Source organism: Oncorhynchus nerka, unplaced genomic scaffold, assembly GCF_034236695.1.
Source record: "Oncorhynchus nerka isolate Pitt River unplaced genomic scaffold, Oner_Uvic_2.0 unplaced_scaffold_1787, whole genome shotgun sequence".
NCBI lineage: Eukaryota > Metazoa > Chordata > Actinopteri > Salmoniformes > Salmonidae > Oncorhynchus > Oncorhynchus nerka.
Window position 1 is genome coordinate 23,190 of NW_027039535.1, and position 23,532 is coordinate 46,721.

General features: G+C 31.9%; 1 protein-coding gene across 1 annotated transcript in view; it reads left to right on the plus strand.

Annotated features, from left to right (window-relative positions):
• Positions 1-1,455: 1,455 nt before the first annotated feature.
• hdc (histidine decarboxylase) overlaps positions 1,456-23,532 on the plus strand; it is a gene marked incomplete at its 3' end in the record, with an annotated part of 46,937 nt that continues 24,860 nt past the window's right edge. Inside the window, exon 1 of the mRNA XM_065015014.1 lies at positions 1,456-1,544. Within this exon, the coding sequence (XP_064871086.1) occupies positions 1,517-1,544 (28 nt within the window). The remainder of the gene's footprint in view (positions 1,545-23,532) is intronic.

Genomic DNA, 23,532 nt, shown 5'->3' on the forward strand with positions numbered 1-23,532 from the left:
GCATATGATAACATCTGTATATATCATCCTGTATATGATAACATCTGTATATGATAACATCCTGTATATGATAACATCCTGTATATGATAACATATGCATATGATAACATCTGTATATATCATCCTGTATATGATAACATCTGTATATGATAACATCCTGTATATGATAACATCTGCTGGTTCACTGAGTAAGACATCCTGTATATGATAACATCTGTATATGATAACATCCTGTATATGATAACATCTGCATATGATAACATCCTGTATATGATAACATCCTGTATATGATAACATCCTGTATATGATAACATCTGTATATGATAACATCTGCTGGTTCATTGAGTAAGACATCCTGTATATGATAACATCCTGTATATGATAACATCTGCTGGTTCATTGAGTAAGACATCCTAGACCTGGCTGTGTTCCAGATGGAGCCCTATCTCCTTTACAGGGCACTACTTTTGACCAGGGGCTATAGGGCTATATAGGGTGCAGGGGGCCATTTGGGATGCATCTCTATGCCTACATCAGTCAGAGATACTGGAAAACACAAGCCACATCCTCTGTGATATGTGATTGGAAGCATTTGACCGTGATTCCATGAAGTAGCGTTCTGTTCTGTTAAATCACGTCACACCAGGTTTCTTTACCTAGTTGACATTATTCTCTTCAAACAACATTAGTGTGTCATGTTAGTTTATTTAGTTCACAGAGGGAAAATGAGGAGTGAACGAAAGTTTAATTTACTTTGAACACAGCTTTGTATGTGTGTGTGTGTGCATGCGTGTGTGTCTGTGTGTGTGTGAGTGTGTGTGTTAGTGTGTCTGGGTGTGTGTGAGTGTGTGTGTCTGTGTGTTTGTGTGTGTGTGTGTGCGTGCGTGTGTGTGAGTGTGTGTGTGTGAGTGTGTCTGTGCGTGCGTGTGTGTGTCTGTGCGTGCGTGCGTGTGTCTGTGCGTGCGTGCGTGTGTGTGTGAGTGTGTCTGGGTGTGTGTGTGTGTGTGCGTGCGTGTGTCTGTGTGTGTGTGCATGAGTGCGTGTGAGTGTGTCTGTGTGTGTGCGTGTGAGTGTGTCTGTGTGTGTGTGTGTGTGTGTGTGCGTGTGTCTGTGTGTGTGCGTGCGTGTGTGTGTGTCTGTGTCTGTGTGTTTGCGTGCGAGTGTGTCTGTGTGTGTGCGTGACCGTCACATTTACCTATTCATCCCAGACAGATAGACCCATGAAGGGGAGGGTGGGAGTGCAGTGCACCAGGGCACGTGGAGAGAGGACATCTATTGTGAAATGAGATGCAGCCCTTGATGTTTATTTAACTGTAGGTGGGAAGGTAGAGAGACGAGCATTAGTTTCTATGTCAGTCTACGTCAGTACCTTTAGGGCGGTCTCCATCGGTGGCCCTGTGTATATATATATATATGTCTGTACCTCCGTCTCTTAACTAAACAACACCAGCAGAGAGAAACACTGATCTAACACACTACTGTACACCTCTCAGCTGACAACTCTATTGTTACAAGGATGCAGGCAGAGGAATACAATCGTAGAGGTAAGCTTGGCTTCTTCTCTATATAGTGCTGAGTAAAGCTAAAACCACGTATTTAGATTCTAGGTAGTTATTGTAAGTATTCTAGGTAGTTATTTTAGGTAGTTATTGTAAGTAGTTATTTTAGGTAGTTATTCTAAGTATTCTAGGTAGTTATTTTAGGTAGTTATTGTAGGTAGGTATTCTAGGTAGTTATTTTAGGTAGTTATTCTAAGTATTCTAGGTAGTTATTTTAGGTAGGTATTCTAGGTAGTTATTTTAGGTAGTTATTGTAGGTAGGTATTCTAGGTAGTTATTTTAGGTAGTTATTCTAAGTATTCTAGGTAGTTATTTTAGGTAGGTATTCTAGGTAGTTATTTTAGGTAGTTATTGTAGGTAGGTATTCTAGGTAGTTATTTTAGGTAGTTATTCTAAGTATTCTAGGTAGTTATTTTAGGTAGGTATTCTAGGTAGTTATTTTAGGTAGTTATTGTAGGTAGGTATTCTAGGTAGTTATTTTAGGTAGTTATTCTAAGTATTCTAGGTAGTTATTTTAGGTAGGTATTCTAGGTAGTTATTTTAGGTAGTTATTGTAGGTAGGTATTCTAGGTAGTTATTTTAGGTAGTTATTGTAGGTAGTTATTTTAGGTAGGTATTGTAGGTAGAGTTATTGTAGGTAGGTATTTTAGGTAGTTATTGTAGGTAGGTATTGTAGGTAGGTATTCTAGGTAGTTATTGTAGGTAGTTATTGTAGGTAGGTATTGTAGGTAGATATTCTAGGTAGTTATTGTAGGTAGGTATTCTAGGTAGTTATTCTAGGTAGGTATTGTAGGTAGGTATTGTAGGTAGGTATTATAGGTAGTTATTGTAGGTAGTTATTGTAGGTAGGTATTCTAGGTAGGTATTGTAGGTAGGTATTGTAGGTAGAGTTATTATAGGTAGTTATTTTAGGTAGTTATTGTAGGTAGTTATTGTAGGTAGAGTTATTGTAGGTAGGTATTATAGGTAGTTATTGTAGGTAGTTATTGTAGGTAGGTATTCTAGGTAGAGTTATTGTAGGTAGAGTTATTGTAGGTAGGTATTGTAGGTAGTTATTGTAGGTAGAGTTATTGTAGGTAGGTATTATAGGTAGTTATTGTAGGTAGTTATTGTAGGTAGGTATTCTAGGTAGAGTTATTGTAGGTAGAGTTATTGTAGGTAGGTATTGTAGGTAGTTATTGTAGGTAGTTATTGTAGGTAGGTATTCTAGGTAGGTATTGTAGGTAGTTATTGTAGGTAGTTATTGTAGGTAGGTAGTTATTGTAGGTAGGTATTGTAGGTAGGTATTCTAGGTAGTTATTGTAGGTAGTTATTGTAGGTAGTTATTGTAGGTAGTTATTGTAGGTAGGTATTGTAGGTAGGTATTCTAGGTAGTTATTGTAGGTAGGTATTCTAGGTAGTTATTCTAGGTAGGTATTGTAGGTAGGTATTGTAGGTAGTTATTGTAGGTAGAGTTATTGTAGGTTGGTATTGTAGGTAGTTATTGTAGGTAGGTATTCTAGGTAGGTATTCTAGGTAGTTATTCTAGGTAGGTATTCTAGGTAGTTATTCTAGGTAGGTATTGTAGGTAGGTATTGTAGGTAGTTATTGTAGGTAGGGTTATTGTAGGTAGGTATTCTAGGTAGTTATTGTAGGTAGTTATTGTAGGTAGGTATTCTAGGTAGGTATTGTAGGTAGGGTTATTATAGGTAGTTATTTTAGGTAGTTATTGTAGGTAGTTATTGTAGGTAGAGTTATTGTAGGTAGGTATTATAGGTAGTTATTGTAGGTAGTTATTGTAGGTAGGTATTGTAGGTAGTTATTGTAGGTAGGTTATTCTAGGTAGTTATTGTAGGTAGTTATTGTAGGTAGGTATTCTAGGTAGTTATTGTAGGTAGGTATTCTAGGTAGTTATTTTAGGTAGTTATTGTAGGTAGTTATTGTAGGTAGGTATTCTAGGTAGTTATTGTAGGTAGGTATTCTAGGTAGTTATTGTAGGTAGTTATTGTAGGTAGTTATTGTAAGTATTCTAGGTAGTTATTGTAGGTAGGTATTGTAGGTAGTTATTGTAGGTAGGTATTGTAAGTATTCTAGGTAGTTATTGTAGGTAGGTATTGTAGGTAGGTATTTTAGGTAGTTATTGTAGGTAGGTATTGTAGGTAGTTATTGTAGGTAGTTATTGTAGGTAGTTATTGTAGGTAGGTATTGTAGGTAGTTATTCTAAGTATTCTAGGTAGTTATTTTAGGTAGTTATTTTAGGTAGTTATTCTAGGTAGTTATTCTAGGTAGTTATTCTAGGTAGTTATTTTAGGTAGTTATTTTAGGTAGTTATTGTAAGTAGTTATTTTAGGTAGTTATTCTAAGTATTCTAGGTAGTTATTTTAGGTAGTTATTCTAAGTATTCTAGGTAGTTATTCTAGGTAGTTATTCTAAGTATTCTAGGTAGTTATTGTTGGTAGTTATTTTAGGTAGTTATTCTAAGTATTCTAGGTAGTTATTCTAGGTAGTTATTTTAGGTAGTTATTCTAAGTATTCTAGGTAGTTATTTTAGGTAGTTATTGTAGGTAGTTATTTTAGGTAGGTATTTTAGGTAGTTATTGTAGGTAGTTATTGTAGGTAGTTATTCTAGGTAGGTATTTTAGGTAGTTATTGTAGGTAGTTATTCTAGGTAGTTATTTTAGGTAGGTATTGTAGGTAGGTATTGTAAGTAGTTATTTTAGGTAGTTATTCTAAGTATTCTAGGTAGTTATTGTAGGTAGGTATTGTAGGTAGTTATTATAGGTAGTTATTCTAAGTATTCTAGGTAGTTATTTTAGGTAGTTATTGTAGGTAGGTATTGTAGGTAGTTATTGTAGGTAGTTATTGTAGGTAGGTATTCTAGGTAGTTATTGTAGGTAGTTATTCTAGGTAGTTATTTTAGGTAGTTATTGTAGGTAGTTATTCTAGGTAGTTATTTTAGGTAGTTATTGTAGGTAGTTATTCTAGGTAGTTATTCTAGGTAGGTATTTTAGGTAGTTATTGTAGGTAGTTATTTTAGGTAGTTATTTTAGGTAGTTATTGTAGGTAGTTATTTTAGGTAGTTATTTTAGGTAGTTATTGTAGGTAGTTATTGTAGGTAGCTATAGTAGGTAGTTATTGTAAGTATTCTAGGTAGTTATTGTAGGTAGTTATTGTAGGTAGTTATTGTAAGTATTCTAGGTAGTTATTGTAGGTAGGTATTCTAGGTAGTTATTGTAGGTAGTTATTGTAGGTAGGTATTGTAGGTAGTTATTGTAAGTATTCTAGGTAGTTATTGTAGGTAGGTATTCTAGGTAGTTATTCTAGGTAGTTATTTTAGGTAGTTATTTTAGGTAGTTATTGTAAGTAGTTATTTTAGGTAGTTATTCTAAGTATTCTAGGTAGTTATTGTAGGTAGGTATTCTAGGTAGTTATTTTAGGTAGTTATTCTAAGTATTCTAGGTAGTTATTGTAGGTAGGTATTCTAGGTAGTTATTTTAGGTAGTTATTTTAGGTAGTTATTGTAGGTAGTTATTTTAGGTAGCTATAGTAGGTAGTTATTGTAGGTAGGTAGGTAGTTATTGTAGGTAGTTATTGTAGGTAGTTATTGTAAGTATTCTAGGTAGTTATTGTAGGTAGGTATTCTAGGTAGTTATTGTAGGTAGTTATTGTAGGTAGGTATTGTAGGTAGTTATTGTAAGTATTCTAGGTAGTTATTGTAGGTAGGTATTGTAGGTAGTTATTGTAGGTAGGTATTCTAGGTAGTTATTGTAGGTAGTTATTTTAGGTAGGTATTGTAGGTAGTTATTGTAGGTAGTTATTGTAGGTAGGTATTGTAGGTAGTTATTGTAGGTAGGTATTGTAGGTAGTTATTGTAAGTATTCTAGGTAGTTATTGTAGGTAGGTATTGTAGGTAGTTATTGTAGGTAGGTATTGTAGGTAGTTATTGTAAGTATTCTAGGTAGTTATTGTAGGTAGTTATTTTAGGTAGTTATTGTAAGTAGTTATTTTAGGTAGTTATTCTAAGTATTCTAGGTAGTTATTTTAGGTAGTTATTTTAGGTAGTTATTGTAAGTAGTTATTTTAGGTAGTTATTCTAAGTATTCTAGGTAGTTATTGTAGGTAGGTATTCTAGGTAGTTATTTTAGGTAGTTATTGTAGGTAGGTATTGTAGGTAGTTATTTTAGGTAGTTATTTTAGGTAGTTATTCTAGGTAGTTATTGTAGGTAGTTATTTTAGGTAGTTATTCTAGGTAGTTATTTTAGGTAGTTATTCTAAGTATTCTAGGTAGTTATTTTAGGTAGTTATTGTAGGTAGTTATTTTAGGTAGGTATTTTAGGTAGTTATTGTAGGTAGTTATTCTAGGTAGTTATTCTAGGTAGGTATTTTAGGTAGTTATTGTAGGTAGTTATTCTAGGTAGTTATTTTAGGTAGTTATTGTAGGTAGGTTATTTAGGTAGTTATTTTAGGTAGTTATTCTAAGTATTCTAGGTAGTTATTTTAGGTAGTTATTTTAGGTAGTTATTGTAGGTAGTTATTTTAGGTAGTTATTTTAGGTAGTTATTGTAGGTAGTATTCTAGGTAGTTATTTTAGGTAGTTATTCTAGGTAGGTATTGTAGGTAGTTATTTTAGGTAGTTATTCTAGGTAGTTATTCTAGGTAGTTATTGTAGGTAGTTATTTTAGGTAGTTATTCTAGGTAGTTATTTTAGGTAGTTATTCTAAGTATTCTAGGTAGTTATTTTAGGTAGTTATTGTAGGTAGTTATTTTAGGTAGGTATTTTAGGTAGTTATTGTAGGTAGTTATTCTAGGTAGTTATTCTAGGTAGGTATTTTAGGTAGTTATTGTAGGTAGTTATTCTAGGTAGTTATTTTAGGTAGGTATTGTAAGTAGTTATTTTAGGTAGTTATTCTAAGTATTCTAGGTAGTTATTGTAGGTAGGTATTGTAGGTAGTTATTATAGGTAGTTATTCTAAGTATTCTAGGTAGTTATTTTAGGTAGTTATTGTAGGTAGGTATTTTAGGTAGTTATTGTAGGTAGTTATTTTAGGTAGTTAATGTAGGTAGTTATTCTAGGTAGTTATTCTAGGTAGGTATTTTAGGTAGTTATTGTAGGTAGTTATTGTAGGTAGGTATAGTAGGTAGTTATTGTAAGTATTCTAGGTAGTTATTTAGGTAGTTATTGTAAGTATTCTAGGTAGTTATTGTAGGTAGGTATTCTAGGTAGTTATTTTAGGTAGTTATTGTAGGTAGGTATTGTAGGTAGTTATTTTAGGTAGTTATTTTAGGTAGTTATTTTAGGTAGTTATTCTAGGTAGTTATTCTAGGTAGTTATTTTAGGTAGTTATTTTAGGTAGTTATTGTAAGTAGTTATTTTAGGTAGTTATTCTAAGTATTCTAGGTAGTTATTTTAGGTAGTAGGTAGTTATTCTAGGTAGTTATTTTAGGTAGTTATTTTAGGTAGTTATTCTAGGTAGTTATTTTAGGTAGTTATTCTAAGTATTCTAGGTAGTTATTTTAGGTAGTTATTTTAGGTAGTTATTGTAGGTAGTTATTCTAGGTAGTTATTCTAGGTAGGTATTTTAGGTAGTTATTGTAGGTAGTTATTCTAGGTAGTTATTTTAGGTAGGTATTGCAGGTAGGTATTGTAAGTAGTTATTTTAGGTAGTTATTCTAAGTATTCTAGGTAGTTATTGTAGGTAGGTATTGTAGGTAGTTATTATAGGTAGTTATTCTAAGTATTCTAGGTAGTTATTTTAGGTAGTTATTGTAGGTAGGTATTTTAGGTAGTTATTGTAGGTAGTTATTTTAGGTAGTTAATGTAGGTAGTTATTCTAGGTAGTTATTCTAGGTAGGTATTTTAGGTAGTTATTCTAGGTAGTTATTTTAGGTAGTTATTTTAGGTAGTTATTGTAGGTAGTTATTGTAGGTAGTTATTTTAGGTAGTTATTTTAGGTAGTTATTGTAGGTAGCTATAGTAGGTAGTTATTGTAAGTAGTTATTGTAGGTAGTTATTGTAAGTATTCTAGGTAGTTATTGTAGGTAGTTATTGTAGGTAGTTATTGTAAGTATTCTAGGTAGTTATTGTAGGTAGGTATTCTAGGTAGTTATTGTAGGTAGTTATTGTAGGTAGGTATTGTAGGTAGTTATTGTAAGTATTCTAGGTAGTTATTGTAGGTAGGTATTGTAGGTAGTTATTGTAGGTAGGTATTCTAGGTAGTTATTGTAGGTAGTTATTTTAGGTAGTTATTGTAGGTAGTTATTTTAGGTAGGTATTGTAGGTAGTTATTGTAGGTAGTTATTGTAGGTAGGTATTGTAGGTAGTTATTGTAGGTAGGTATTGTAGGTAGTTATTGTAGGTAGGTATTGTAAGTATTCTAGGTAGTTATTGTAGGTAGGTATTGTAGGTAGGTATTTTAGGTAGTTATTGTAGGTAGGTATTGTAGGTAGTTATTGTAGGTAGTTATTGTAGGTAGGTATTGTAGGTAGTTATTTTAGGTAGTTATTTTAGGTAGTTATTGTAGGTAGTTATTTTAGGTAGTTATTTTAGGTAGTTATTGTAGGTAGTTATTGTAGGTAGCTATAGTAGGTAGTTATTGTAAGTATTCTAGGTAGTTATTGTAGGTAGTTATTGTAAGTATTCTAGGTAGTTATTGTAGGTAGGTATTCTAGGTAGTTATTGTAGGTAGTTATTGTAGGTAGGTATTGTAGGTAGTTATTGTAAGTATTCTAGGTAGTTATTGTAGGTAGGTATTCTAGGTAGTTATTCTAGGTAGTTATTTTAGGTAGTTATTTTAGGTAGTTATTGTAAGTAGTTATTTTAGGTAGTTATTCTAAGTATTCTAGGTAGTTATTGTAGGTAGGTATTCTAGGTAGTTATTTTAGGTAGTTATTCTAAGTATTCTAGGTAGTTATTGTAGGTAGGTATTCTAGGTAGTTATTTTAGGTAGTTATTCTAGGTAGTTATTTAGGTAGTTATTTTAGGTAGTTATTGTAGTAGTTATTTTAGTTATTAGTAGGTAGTTATTGTAAGTATTCTAGGTAGTTATTGTAGGTAGTTATTGTAGGTAGTTATTGTAAGTATTCTAGGTAGTTATTGTAGGTAGGTATTCTAGGTAGTTATTGTAGGTAGTTATTGTAGGTAGGTATTGTAGGTAGTTATTGTAAGTATTCTAGGTAGTTATTGTAGGTAGGTTATTTAGGTAGTTATTGTAGGTAGGTATTCTAGGTAGTTATTGTAGGTAGTTATTTTAGGTAGGTATTGTAGGTAGTTATTTAGGTAGTTATTGTAGGTAGGTATTGTAGGTAGTTATTGTAGGTAGGTATTGTAGGTAGTTATTGTAAGTATTCTAGGTAGTTATTGTAGGTAGGTATTGTAGGTAGTTATTGTAGGTAGGTATTGTAGGTAGTTATTGTAAGTATTCTAGGTAGTTATTGTAGGTAGTTATTTTAGGTAGTTATTGTAAGTAGTTATTTTAGGTAGTTATTCTAAGTATTCTAGGTAGTTATTTTAGGTAGTTATTTTAGGTAGTTATTGTAAGTAGTTATTTTAGGTAGTTATTCTAAGTATTCTAGGTAGTTATTGTAGGTAGGTATTCTAGGTAGTTATTTTAGGTAGTTATTGTAGGTAGGTATTGTAGGTAGTTATTTTAGGTAGTTATTTTAGGTAGTTATTTTAGGTAGTTATTCTAGGTAGTTATTCTAGGTAGTTATTTTAGGTAGTTATTTTAGGTAGTTATTGTAAGTAGTTATTTTAGGTAGTTATTCTAAGTATTCTAGGTAGTTATTTTAGGTAGTTATTGTAGGTAGTTATTTTAGGTAGTTATTTTAGGTAGTTATTTTAGGTAGTTATTCTAGGTAGTTATTTTAGGTAGTTATTCTAAGTATTCTAGGTAGTTATTTTAGGTAGTTATTGTAGGTAGTTATTTTAGGTAGGTATTTTAGGTAGTTATTGTAGGTAGTTATTCTAGGTAGTTATTCTAGGTAGGTATTTTAGGTAGTTATTGTAGGTAGTTATTCTAGGTAGTTATTTTAGGTAGGTATTGCAGGTAGGTATTGTAAGTAGTTATTTTAGGTAGTTATTCTAAGTATTCTAGGTAGTTATTGTAGGTAGGTATTGTAGGTAGTTATTATAGGTAGTTATTCTAAGTATTCTAGGTAGTTATTTTAGGTAGTTATTGTAGGTAGGTATTTTAGGTAGTTATTGTAGGTAGTTATTTTAGGTAGTTAATGTAGGTAGTTATTCTAGGTAGTTATTCTAGGTAGGTATTTTAGGTAGTTATTGTAGGTAGTTATTGTAGGTAGGTATAGTAGGTAGTTATTGTAAGTATTCTAGGTAGTTATTGTAGGTAGTTATTGTAAGTATTCTAGGTAGTTATTGTAGGTAGGTATTCTAGGTAGTTATTTTAGGTAGTTATTGTAGGTAGGTATTGTAGGTAGTTATTTTAGGTAGTTATTTTAGGTAGTTATTTTAGGTAGTTATTCTAGGTAGTTATTCTAGGTAGTTATTTTAGGTAGTTATTTTAGGTAGTTATTGTAAGTAGTTATTTTAGGTAGTTATTCTAAGTATTCTAGGTAGTTATTTTAGGTAGTTATTCTAAGTATTCTAGGTAGTTATTGTAGGTAGTTATTTTAGGTAGTTATTCTAGGTAGTTATTTTAGGTAGTTATTCTAAGTATTCTAGGTAGTTATTTTAGGTAGTTATTGTAGGTAGTTATTTTAGGTAGGTATTTTAGGTAGTTATTGTAGGTAGTTATTCTAGGTAGGTATTTTAGGTAGTTATTGTAGGTAGTTATTCTAGGTAGTTATTTTAGGTAGGTATTGCAGGTAGGTATTGTAAGTAGTTATTTTAGGTAGTTATTCTAAGTATTCTAGGTAGTTATTGTAGGTAGGTATTGTAGGTAGTTATTATAGGTAGTTATTCTAAGTATTCTAGGTAGTTATTTTAGGTAGTTATTGTAGGTAGGTATTTTAGGTAGTTATTGTAGGTAGTTATTTTAGGTAGTTAATGTAGGTAGTTATTCTAGGTAGTTATTCTAGGTAGGTATTTTAGGTAGTTATTCTAGGTAGTTATTTTAGGTAGTTATTTTAGGTAGTTATTGTAGGTAGTTATTGTAGGTAGTTATTTTAGGTAGTTATTTTAGGTAGTTATTGTAGGTAGTTATTGTAGGTAGGTATAGTAGGTAGTTATTGTAGGTAGGTATTGTAGGTAGTTATTGTAAGTATTCTAGGTAGTTATTGTAGGTAGTTATTGTAGGTAGTTATTGTAAGTATTCTAGGTAGTTATTGTAGGTAGGTATTCTAGGTAGTTATTGTAGGTAGTTATTGTAGGTAGGTATTGTAGGTAGTTATTGTAAGTATTCTAGGTAGTTATTGTAGGTAGGTATTGTAGGTAGTTATTGTAGGTAGGTATTCTAGGTAGTTATTGTAGGTAGTTATTTTAGGTAGTTATTGTAGGTAGTTATTTTAGGTAGGTATTGTAGGTAGTTATTGTAGGTAGTTATTGTAGGTAGGTATTGTAGGTAGTTATTGTAGGTAGGTATTGTAGGTAGTTATTGTAGGTAGGTATTGTAAGTATTCTAGGTAGTTATTGTAGGTAGGTATTGTAGGTAGGTATTTTAGGTAGTTATTGTAGGTAGGTATTGTAGGTAGTTATTGTAGGTAGTTATTGTAGGTAGGTATTGTAGGTAGTTATTTTAGGTAGTTATTCTAAGTATTCTAGGTAGTTATTTTAGGTAGTTATTTTAGGTAGTTATTCTAGGTAGTTATTCTAGGTAGTTATTCTAGGTAGTTATTTTAGGTAGTTATTTTAGGTAGTTATTGTAAGTAGTTATTTTAGGTAGTTATTCTAAGTATTCTAGGTAGTTATTTTAGGTAGTTATTCTAAGTATTCTAGGTAGTTATTGTTGGTAGTTATTTTAGGTAGTTATTCTAAGTATTCTAGGTAGTTATTCTAGGTAGTTATTTTAGGTAGTTATTTTAGGTAGTTATTATTCTAGGTAGTTATTTTAGGTAGTTATTGTAGGTAGTTATTTTAGGTAGGTATTTTAGGTAGTTATTGTAGGTAGTTATTGTAGGTAGTTATTCTAGGTAGGTATTTTAGGTAGTTATTCTAGGTAGTTATTTTAGGTAGGTATTGTAGGTAGGTATTGTAAGTAGTTATTTTAGGTAGTTATTCTAAGTATTCTAGGTAGTTATTGTAGGTAGGTATTGTAGGTAGTTATTATAGGTAGGTATTTTAGGTAGTTATTGTAGGTAGTTATTGTAGGTAGTTATTCTAGGTAGTTATTTTAGGTAGTTATTGTAGGTAGTTATTCTAGGTAGTTATTTTAGGTAGTTATTGTAGGTAGTTATTGTAAGTAGTTATTTTAGGTAGTTATTCTAAGTATTCTAGGTAGTTATTGTAGGTAGGTATTGTAGGTAGTTATTATAGGTAGTTATTCTAAGTATTCTAGGTAGTTATTTTAGGTAGTTATTGTAGGTAGTTATTGTAGGTAGGTATTGTAGGTAGTTATTGTAGGTAGGTATTCTAGGTAGTTATTGTAGGTAGTTATTCTAGGTAGTTATTTTAGGTAGTTATTGTAGGTAGTTATTCTAGGTAGTTATTTTAGGTAGTTATTGTAGGTAGTTATTCTAGGTAGTTATTCTAGGTAGGTATTTTAGGTAGTTATTGTAGGTAGTTATTTTAGGTAGTTATTTTAGGTAGTTATTGTAGGTAGTTATTTTAGGTAGTTATTTTAGGTAGTTATTGTAGGTAGTTATTGTAGGTAGCTATAGTAGGTAGTTATTGTAAGTATTCTAGGTAGTTATTGTAGGTAGTTGTTGTAGGTAGTTATTGTAAGTAGGTAGTTATTGTAGGTAGGTATTCTAGGTAGTTATTGTAGGTAGTTATTGTAGGTAGTTATTGTAGGTTATTAGTTAGGTAGTTATTAGGTAGGTGTAGGTAGTTATTCTAGGTAGTTATTGTAGGTAGTTATTTTAGGTAGTTATTGTAGGTAGTTATTTTAGGTAGTTATTGTAGGTAGTTATTGTAGGTAGTTATTGTAGGTAGTTATTGTAGGTAGTTATTGTAGGTAGGTATTCTAGGTAGTTATTGTAGGTAGGTATTGTAGGTATTCTAGGTAGTTATTGTAGGTAGTTATTGTAGGTAGGTATTTTAGGTAGTTATTGTAGGTAGGTATTGTAGGTAGTTATTGTAGGTAGTTATTGTAGGTAGGTATTGTAGGTAGTTATTTTAGGTAGTTATTTTAGGTAGTTATTGTAGGTAGTTATTTTAGGTAGTTATTTTAGGTAGTTATTGTAGGTAGTTATTGTAGGTAGCTATAGTAGGTAGTTATTGTAAGTATTCTAGGTAGTTATTGTAGGTAGTTATTGTAGGTAGTTATTGTAAGTATTCTAGGTAGTTATTGTAGGTAGGTATTCTAGGTAGTTATTGTAGGTAGTTATTGTAGGTAGGTATTGTAGGTAGTTATTGTAAGTATTCTAGGTAGTTATTGTAGGTAGGTATTCTAGGTAGTTATTCTAGGTAGTTATTTTAGGTAGTTATTTTAGGTAGTTATTGTAAGTAGTTATTTTAGGTAGTTATTCTAAGTATTCTAGGTAGTTATTGTAGGTAGGTATTCTAGGTAGTTATTTTAGGTAGTTATTCTAAGTATTCTAGGTAGTTATTGTAGGTAGGTATTCTAGGTAGTTATTTTAGGTAGTTATTCTAAGTATTCTAGGTAGTTATTTTAGGTAGTTATTTTAGGTAGTTATTGTAAGTAGTTATTTTAGGTAGCTATAGTAGGTAGTTATTGTAAGTATTCTAGGTAGTTATTGTAGGTAGTTATTGTAGGTAGTTATTGTAAGTATTCTAGGTAGTTATTGTAGGTAGGTATTCTAGGTAGTTATTGTAGGTAGTTATTGTAGGTAGGTATTGTAGGTAGTTATTGTAAGTATTCTAGGTAGTTATTGTAGGTAGGTATTGTAGGTAGTTATTTTAGGTAGTTAATGTAGGTAGTTATTCTAGGTAGTTATTCTAGGTAGGTATTTTAGGTAGTTATTCTAGGTAGTTATTTTAGGTAGTTATTTTAGGTAGTTATTGTAGGTAGTTATTGTAGGTAGTTATTTTAGGTAGTTATTTTAGGTAGTTATTGTAGGTAGTTATTGTAGGTAGGTATAGTAGGTAGTTATTGTAGGTAGGTATTGTAGGTAGTTATTGTAAGTATTCTAGGTAGTTATTGTAGGTAGGTATTTAGGTAGTTATTGTAGTTATTAGTTATTAGGTAGTTATTGTAGGTAGTTAGGTATTCTAGGTAGTTATTGTAGGTAGTTATTTTAGGTAGTTATTGTAGGTAGTTATTTTAGGTAGTTATTGTAGGTAGTTATTGTAGGTAGTTATTGTAGGTAGGTATTCTAGGTAGTTATTGTAGGTAGGTATTGTAGGTAGTTATTTAGGTAGGTATTGTAAGTATTCTAGGTAGTTATTTAGGTAGGTAGGTTATTTTAGGTAGTTATTGTAGGTAGGTATTGTAGGTAGTTATTTAGGTAGTTATTGTAGGTAGTTATTGTAGGTAGTTATTTTAGGTAGTTATTTTAGGTAGTTATTGTAGGTAGTTATTTTAGGTAGTTATTTTAGGTAGTTATTGTAGGTAGTTATTGTAGGTAGCTATAGTAGGTAGTTATTGTAAGTATTCTAGGTAGTTATTGTAGGTAGTTATTGTAGGTAGTTATTGTAGTTATTCTAGGTAGTTATTCTAGGTAGTTATTCTAGGTAGTTATTGTAGGTAGTTATTGTAGGTAGTTATTGTAGGTAGTTATTGTAAGTATTCTAGGTAGTAGGTAGGTATTCTAGGTAGTTATTCTAGGTAGTTATTTTAGGTAGTTATTTTAGGTAGTTATTGTAAGTAGTTATTTTAGGTAGTTATTCTAAGTATTCTAGGTAGTTATTGTAGGTAGGTATTCTAGGTAGTTATTTTAGGTAGTTATTCTAAGTATTCTAGGTAGTTATTGTAGGTAGGTATTCTAGGTAGTTATTTTAGGTAGTTATTCTAAGTATTCTAGGTAGTTATTTTAGGTAGTTATTTTAGGTAGTTATTGTAAGTAGTTATTTTAGGTAGCTATAGTAGGTAGTTATTGTAAGTATTCTAGGTAGTTATTGTAGGTAGTTATTGTAGGTAGTTATTGTAAGTATTCTAGGTAGTTATTGTAGGTAGGTATTCTAGGTAGTTATTGTAGGTAGTTATTGTAGGTAGGTATTGTAGGTAGTTATTGTAAGTATTCTAGGTAGTTATTGTAGGTAGGTATTGTAGGTAGTTATTGTAGGTAGGTATTCTAGGTAGTTATTGTAGGTAGTTATTTTAGGTAGGTATTTAGGTAGGTAGTTTTGTAGGTAGTTATTGTAGGTAGGTATTGTAGGTAGTTATTTTAGGTAGGTATTGTAGGTAGTTATTGTAAGTATTCTAGGTAGTTATTGTAGGTAGGTATTTAGGTAGTTATTGTAGGTAGGTTATTTAGGTAGTTATTGTAAGTATTCTAGGTAGTTATTTTAGGTAGTTATTTTAGGTAGTTATTGTAGGTAGTTATTTTAGGTAGTTATTCTAAGTATTCTAGGTAGTTATTTTAGGTAGTTATTTTAGGTAGTTATTGTAAGTAGTTATTTTAGGTAGTTATTCTAAGTATTCTAGGTAGTTATTGTAGGTAGGTATTCTAGGTAGTTATTTTAGGTAGTTATTGTAGGTAGGTATTGTAGGTAGTTATTTTAGGTAGTTATTTTAGGTAGTTATTTTAGGTAGTTATTCTAGGTAGTTATTCTAGGTAGTTATTTTAGGTAGTTATTTTAGGTAGTTATTGTAAGTAGTTATTTTAGGTAGTTATTCTAAGTATTCTAGGTAGTTATTTTAGGTAGTTATTCTAAGTATTCTAGGTAGTTATTGTAGGTAGTTATTTTAGGTAGTTATTGTAGGTAGTTATTTTAGGTAGTTATTCTAAGTATTCTAGGTAGTTATTTTAGGTAGTTATTGTAGGTAGTTATTTTAGGTAGGTATTTTAGGTAGTTATTGTAGGTAGTTATTCTAGGTAGTTATTCTAGGTAGGTATTTTAGGTAGTTATTGTAGGTAGTTATTCTAGGTAGTTATTTTAGGTAGGTATTGCAGGTAGGTATTGTAAGTAGTTATTTTAGGTAGTTATTCTAAGTATTCTAGGTAGTTATTGTAGGTAGGTATTGTAGGTAGTTATTATAGGTAGTTATTCTAAGTATTCTAGGTAGTTATTTTAGGTAGTTATTGTAGGTAGGTATTTTAGGTAGTTATTGTAGGTAGTTATTTTAGGTAGTTATTGTAGGTAGTTATTCTAGGTAGTTATTCTAGGTAGGTATTTTAGGTAGTTATTGTAGGTAGTTATTGTAGGTAGGTATAGTAGGTAGTTATTGTAAGTATTTAGGTAGTTATTGTAGGTAGTTATTAGGTAAGTATTTAGGTAGTTATTGTAGGTAGGTATTCTAGGTAGTTATTTTAGGTAGTTATTGTAGGTAGGTATTGTAGGTTATTGTAGGTAGTTATTTTAGGTAGTTATTTTAGGTAGTTAGTTTTAGGTAGTTATTTTAGGTAGTTATTTTAGGTAGTTATTTTAGGTAGTTATTGTAGGTAGTTATTTTAGGTAGTTATTTAAGTATTCTAGGTAGTTATTGTAGGTAGTTATTTTAGGTAGTTATTCTAGGTAGTTATTTTAGGTAGTTATTCTAAGTATTCTAGGTAGTTATTTTAGGTAGTTATTGTAGGTAGTTATTTTAGGTAGGTATTTTAGGTAGTTATTGTAGGTAGTTATTCTAGGTAGTTATTCTAGGTAGGTATTTTAGGTAGTTATTGTAGGTAGTTATTCTAGGTAGTTATTTTAGGTAGTTATTGCAGGTAGGTATTGTAGGTAGTTATTTTAGGTAGTTATTCTAAGTATTCTAGGTAGTTATTGTAGGTAGTTATTGTAGGTAGTTATTATAGGTAGTTATTCTAAGTATTCTAGGTAGTTATTTTAGGTAGTTATTGTAGGTAGGTATTTTAGGTAGTTATTGTAGGTAGTTATTTTAGGTAGTTATTGTAGGTAGTTATTCTAGGTAGTTATTCTAGGTAGTTATTTAGGTAGTTATTCTAGGTAGTTATTTTAGGTAGTTATTTAGGTAGTTATTGTAGGTAGTTATTTTAGGTAGTTATTTTAGGTAGGTAGGTATTATTGTAGGTAGTTATTGTAGGTAGGTATTGTAGGTAGTTATTGTAAGTATTCTAGGTAGTTATTGTAGGTAGTTATTTAGGTAGTTATTGTAGGTAGTATTCTAGGTAGTTATTGTAGGTAGTTATTCTAGGTAGTTATTGTAGGTAGTTATTTAGGTAGTTATTGTAGGTAGTATTGTAGGTAGTATTGTTATTTAAGTATTCTAGGTAGTTATTGTAGGTAGGTATTGTAGGTAGTTATTGTAGGTAGGTATTCTAGGTAGTTATTGTAGGTAGTTATTTTAGGTAGTTATTGTAGGTAGTTATTTTAGGTAGTTATTTTAGGTAGTTATTCTAGGTAGTTATTGTAGGTAGGTATTTTAGGTAGTTATTGTAGGTAGGTATTGCAGGTAGTTATTTAGGTAGGTAGTTATTGTAGGTAGTAGGTAGTTATTGTAGGTAGGTATTGTAGGTAGTTATTTTAGGTAGTTATTGTAGGTAGGTATTGTAGGTAGTTATTGTAGGTAGTTATTGTAGGTAGGTATTGTAGGTAGTTATTTTAGGTAGTTATTCTAAGTATTCTAGGTAGTTATTTTAGGTAGTTATTTTAGGTAGTTATTCTAGGTAGTTATTCTAGGTAGTTATTCTAGGTAGTTATTTTAGGTAGTTATTTTAGGTAGTTATTGTAAGTAGTTATTTTAGGTAGTTATTCTAAGTATTTAGGTAGTTATTTTAGGTAGTTAGTAAGTTATTCTAGGTAGTTATTAGTTATTTTAGGTAGTTATTTTAGGTAGTTATTCTAAGTATTTTAGGTAGTTATTTTAGGTAGTTATTTTAGGTAGTTATTCTAAGTATTCTAGGTAGTTATTTTAGGTAGTTATTTTAGGTAGTTATTTTAGGTAGTTATTTTAGGTTATTAGTTATTTTAGGTAGTTATTCTAGGTAGTTATTCTAGGTAGTTATTGTAGGTAGTTATTCTAGGTAGTTATTCTAGGTAGTATTCAGTATTAGGTAGTTATTGTAGGTAGTTATTGTAGGTAGTTATTCTAAGTATTCTAGGTAGTTATTGTAGGTAGGTATTGTAGGTAGTTATTATAGGTAGTTATTCTAGGTAGTATTCTAGGTAGTTATTTTAGGTAGTTATTCTAGGTAGTTATTTTAGGTAGTTATTGTAGGTAGGTATTGTAGGTAGTTATTTAGGTAGGTTATTCTAGGTAGTTATTGTAGGTAGTTATTTAGGTAGTTATTTTAGGTAGTTATTGTAGGTAGTTATAGGCAGTTATTTTAGGTAGTTATTGTTAGGTAGTTATTCTAGGTAGTTATTCCTAGGCAGGTATTTTAGGTAGTTATTGTAGGTAGTTATTTTAGGTAGTTATTTTAGGTAGTTATTGTAGGTAGTTATTGTAGGTAGTTATTTTAGGTAGTTATTTTAGGTAGTTATTTAGGGTAGTTATTGTAGGTAGTTATTTAGGTAGTTATTTTAGGTAGTTATTCTAGGTATTTAGGTAGTTATTGTATTTTAGGTAGTTATTTTAGGTAGTTATTCTAAGTATTCTAGGTAGTTATTTAGGTAGTTATTGTAGGTATTCTAGGTAGTTATTTTAGGTAGTTATTGTAGGTAGGTATTCTAGGTAGTTATTTGTAGGTAGTTATTTGCAGGTAGTTATTGTAGGTAGTTATTTAGGTAGTTATTTTAGGTAGGTTATTGTAGGTAGTTATTTTAGGTAGTTATTGTAGGTAGTTATTTTAGGTAGTTATTGTAGGCAGGTAGGTAGTTATTTTAGGTAGGTTATTTTAGGCAGTATTGTAGGTAGTTATTTAGGTAGGTAGGTATTTTAGGTAGTTATTTTAGGTAGTTATTTAGGTAGTTATTTTAGGTAGTTATTGTAGGTAGTTATTGTAGGTAGGCATTTTAGGTAGTATTTTAGGTAGTTATTTTAGGTAGTTAGGTTATTTTAGGTAGTTATTGTAGGTAGTTATTGTAGGTAGTTATTCTAGGTAGTTATTTTAGGTAGTTATTGTAGGTAGTTATTCTAGGTAGTTATTTTAGGTAGTTATTGTAGGTAGGTATTGTAGGTAGTTATTTTAGGTAGTTATTGTAGGTAGTTATTGTAGGTAGGTATTTTAGGTAGGTATTTTAGGTAGGTATTTTAGGTAGGTATTGTAGGTAGTTATTGTAGGTAGTTATTGTAGGTAGTTATTCTAGGTAGTTATTTTAGGTAGTTATTGTAGGTAGTTATTCTAGGTAGTTATTTTAGGTAGTTATTGTAGGTAGTTATTCTAGGTAGTTATTCTAGGTAGGTATTTTAGGTAGTTATTGTAGGTAGTTATTTTAGGTAGTTATTTTAGGTAGGTTATTTTAGGTAGTTATTGTAGGTAGTTATTTTAGGTTAGTTATTTTAGGTAGTTATTGTAGGTAGTTATTGCAGGTAGGTATAGTAGGTAGTTATTGTAAGTATTCTAGGTAGTTATTGTAGGTAGTTATTGTAAGTATTCTAGGTAGTTATTGTAGGTAGGTATTCTAGGTAGTTATTGTAGGTAGTTATTGTAAGTATTCTAGGTAGTTATTGTAGGTAGTTATTGTAGGTAGGTATTCTAGGTAGGTATTTTAGGTAGTTATTGTAGGTAGTTATTTTAGGTAGTTATTTTAGGTAGTTATTGTAGGTAGTTATTGCAGGTAAGTTATTTTAGGTAGTTATTTTTAGGTAGTTATTGTAGGTAGTTAGTTGTAGGTAGTTATTGTAGGTAGTTATTTTAGGTAGTTATTCTAAGTATTCTAGGTAGTTATTGTAGGTATTCTAGGTAGTTATTTTAGGTAGTTATTCTAGGTAGTTATTCTAGGTAGTTATTTTAGGTAGTTATTTTAGGTAGTTATTCTAAGTTATTCTAGGTAGTTATTTTAGGTAGTTATTTTGCAGGCAGGTATTCTAGGTAGGTATTGTAGGTAGGCATTGCAGGCAGGTATTCTAGGTAGTTATTGTAGGTAGTTATTAGGCAGTTATTCTAGGTATTTTAGGTAGTTTTTAGGTAGGTATTTTAGGTAGTTATTTTAGGTAGGTATTGTAGGTAGGTATATTTAGGCAGTTATTTTTATGCAGGTATTGTAGGTAGTTATTTTAGGTAGTTATTTTAGGTAGTTATTTGCAGGTAGTTATTGTAGGTAGTTATTTTAGGTAGTTATTTAGGTAGTTATTAGGCAGGTTATTTTAGGTGTTAGGTAGGTTATTTTAGGTAGTTATTTTAGGTAGTTATTTTAGGCAGTATTTTAGGTAGTTATTTAGGCAGTTATTTTCTCCAGGTAGTTATTAGGTAGTTATTAGGTAGTTATTTTAGGTAGTTATTTTAGGTAGTTATTCTAGGTAGTTATTTTAGGTAGTTATTTGTAGGCAGTATTGTAGGTAGTTATTAGGTAGTTATTTTAGGTAGTTATTGCAGGTAGGTTATTTTAGGTAGGTATTTTAGGTAGTTATTTAGGTAGTTATTTTAGGTAGTTATTGTAGGTAGTTATTCTAGGTAGTTATTTTAGGTAGTTATTGTAGGTAGTTATTTTAGGGTAGTTATTCTAGGTAGGTATTTTAGGTAGTTATTGTAGGTAGTTATTTTAGGTAGTTATTTTAGGTAGTTATTTTAGGTAGTTATTCTAGGTAGTTATTTTAGGTAGTTATTTTAGGTAGTTATTGTAGGTAGTTATTGTAGGTAGGTATTTTAGGTAGTTATTGTAGGTAGTTATTCTAGGTAGTTATTGTAGGTAGTTATTTAAGTATTCTAGGTAGTTATTGTAGGTAGTATTCTAGGTAGTTATTGTAGGTAGTTATTCTAAGTATTCTAGGTAGTTATTTTAGGTAGTTATTGTAGGTAGGTATTGTAGGTAGTTATTGTAAGTATTCTAGGTAGTTATTGTAGGTAGGTATTCTAGGTAGTTATTGTAGGTAGGTATTCTAGGTAGTTATTGTAGGTAGTTATTTTAGGTAGTTATTTTAGGTAGTTATTTTAGGTAGGTATTGTAGGTAGTTATTGTAGGTAGTTATTGTAGGTAGGTATTGTAGGTAGTTATTTAGGTAGGTATTGTAGGTAGTTATTGTAGGTAGGTTATTGTAAGTATTCTAGGTAGTTATTGTAGGTAGGTATTATTGTAGGTAGTTATTTTAGGTAGTTATTGTAGGTAGGTATTGTAGGTAGTTATTGTAGGTAGTTATTTTAGGTAGTTATTGTAGGTAGTTATTTAGGTAGTTATTCTAGGTAGTTATTCTAGGTAGTTATTTTAGGTAGTTATTTTAGGTAGTTATTCTAGGTAGTTATTCTAGGTAGTTATTCTAGGTAGTTATTTTAGGTAGTATTTTAGGTAGTTATTGTAGGTAGTTATTTTAGGTAGTTATTCTAAGTATTCTAGGTAGTTATTTTAGGTAGTTATTCTAAGTATTCTAGGTAGTTATTTAGGTAGTTATTTTAGGTAGTTATTCTAGGTAGTATTCTAGGTAGTTATTCTAGGTAGTTATTTTAGGTAGTTATTAGGCAGTTATTCTAGGTAGTTATTTTAGGTAGTTATTATTCTAGGTAGTTATTTAGGTAGGTAGTTATTTTAGGTAGTTATTCTAGGTAGTAGGTATTGTAGGTAGTTATTTAGGTAGTTATTTAGGTAGTTATTCTAAGTATTCTAGGTAGTTATTGTAGGTAGTTATTGTAGGTAGTCATTTTATTGCAGGCTAAGTATTCTAGGTAGTTATTGTAGGTAGGTATTGTAGGTAGTTATTATAGGTAGTTATTCTGCATTCCAGGTAGTTATTGCAGGGCAGGCAGTTATTGCAGGCAGCATTGCAGGCATTCCAGGCATTCAGGCAGTTATTGCAGGCAGGCATTCAGGCAGGCAGCATTCCAGGCAGGCAGTTATTCCAGGCAGTTATTGTAGGCAGGCATTGCAGGCAGGTTATCCAGGCAGGCAGTTATCCAGGCAGTAGTTATTTTCCAGGCAGTTATTTTAGGCAGTTTGCAGGCAGTTATTGCAGGCAGTTATTTTAGGCAGTCATTTTAGGCAGTTATTTTAGGCAGTTATTGCAGGCAGTCATTCCAGGCAGTCATTGCAGGCAGTATTTAGGTAGTTATCCCAGGCAGTTATTGCAGGCAGGCATTCCAGGCAGGCATTGTTATTGCAGGCAGTTATTGCAGGCAGGCATCCCAGTCATTGCAGGCAGTATTGCAGGCAGGCATTGCAGGCAGTTCCAGGCAGTATTTTAGGCAGTTATTCCAGGCAGGCATTGCAGGCAGGCAGTCATTGCAGGCAGGCATGCAGGCAGGCAGTTATTCCAGGCAGTTATTGCAGGCAGGCATCAGCAGGCAGTCATTCAGGCAGGCATTTGCAGGCAGGCATTGCAGGCAGCATTGCAGGCAGGCATTTCCAGGCAGTTATTGCAGGCAGTCATTCAGGCAGTTATTGCAGGCAGTGGCATTGCAGGCAGTTATTCCAGGCAGTTATTGCCAGGCAGGCATTCCAGGCAGTTATTTGCAGGCAGTCATTCCCAGGCAGTTATTCAGTATTCCAGGCAGGCATTGCAGGCAGTTAGGCAGGCAGGTAGTTATTCCAGGCAGTTATTCAGGCAGGCATTGCAGGTAGTCATTGCAGGTAGTCATTCCAGGCAGTTATTGCAGGCAGTCATTTCAGGCAGTTATTGTAGGCAGTTGCAGGCATTCCAGGCAGTTATTTTAGGCAGTTATTCCAGGCAGTTATTCCAGGCAGTTATTCTAGGCAGTTATTCAGGCAGTTATTTTAGGCAGTTATTATTTTAGGCAGTTATTTTAGGCAGTTATTGCAGGCAGTTATTTTAGGCAGTTATTGCAGGCAGTTATTGTAGGCAGTTATCCAGGCAGTTATTTTAGGCAGTATTCTAGGCAGTTATTCCTAGGCAGTTATTGTAGGTAGTTATTGCAGGCAGGCATTCCAGGCAGTCATTGCAGGCAGCATTGCAGGCAGCATTCTGCAGGCAGTCATCCAGGCAGTTATTCCAGGCAGTCATTGCAGGCAGTTCATTGCAGGCAGTGCAGGCATTCTAGGCAGTATTCCAGGCAGTTATTTGCAGGCAGCATTAGTTATTTTAGGCAGGTATTCCAGGCAGTTATTGCAGGCAGTTAGGCAGTCATTCTAGGCAGTTATCCAGGCAGTTATTGTAGGTAGTTATTGCAGGGTAGTTATTGCAGGCAGGCAGTTATGCAGGCAGTTATTCCAGGCAGCATTGCAGGCAGTTATTTTAGGCAGGTATCCCAGGCAGTTATTTAGGCAGTATTCCAGGCAGTCATTTTAGGTAGTTATTCAGGTATTCTAGGCAGTTATTGCAGGCAGCATTCCAGGCAGCCATTCCAGGCAGTTATTTTAGGCAGGCATTGCAGGCAGGTATTTAGGCAGTTATTTGCAGGCAGCATTGCAGGCAGTTATTTAGGCAGGCATTGTAGGTAGTTATTGCAGGCAGTTATTGCAGGCAGTTATTTAGGCAGTATTTGCAGGCAGTTATTTTAGGCAGTATTCCAGGCAGTTATTTAGGCAGTTATTCAGGCAGTCATTCCAGGCAGTTATTTTAGGTAGGTTATTGCAGGCAGTTATTTTAGGCAGTTATTTAGGCAGTTATGCTAGGCAGTTATTGCAGGCAGTTCATTCCAGGCAGGTAGGCAGTCATTGCAGGCAGTTATTTTAGGCAGTTATTTTAGGCAGTTATTGCAGGCAGTTATTCCAGGCAGTTATTTTGCAGGCAGTCATTGCAGGCAGTTATTGCAGGCAGTTATTCAGGCAGTATAGTAGGCAGTTATTGCAGGCAGTATTCCAGGCAGTCAT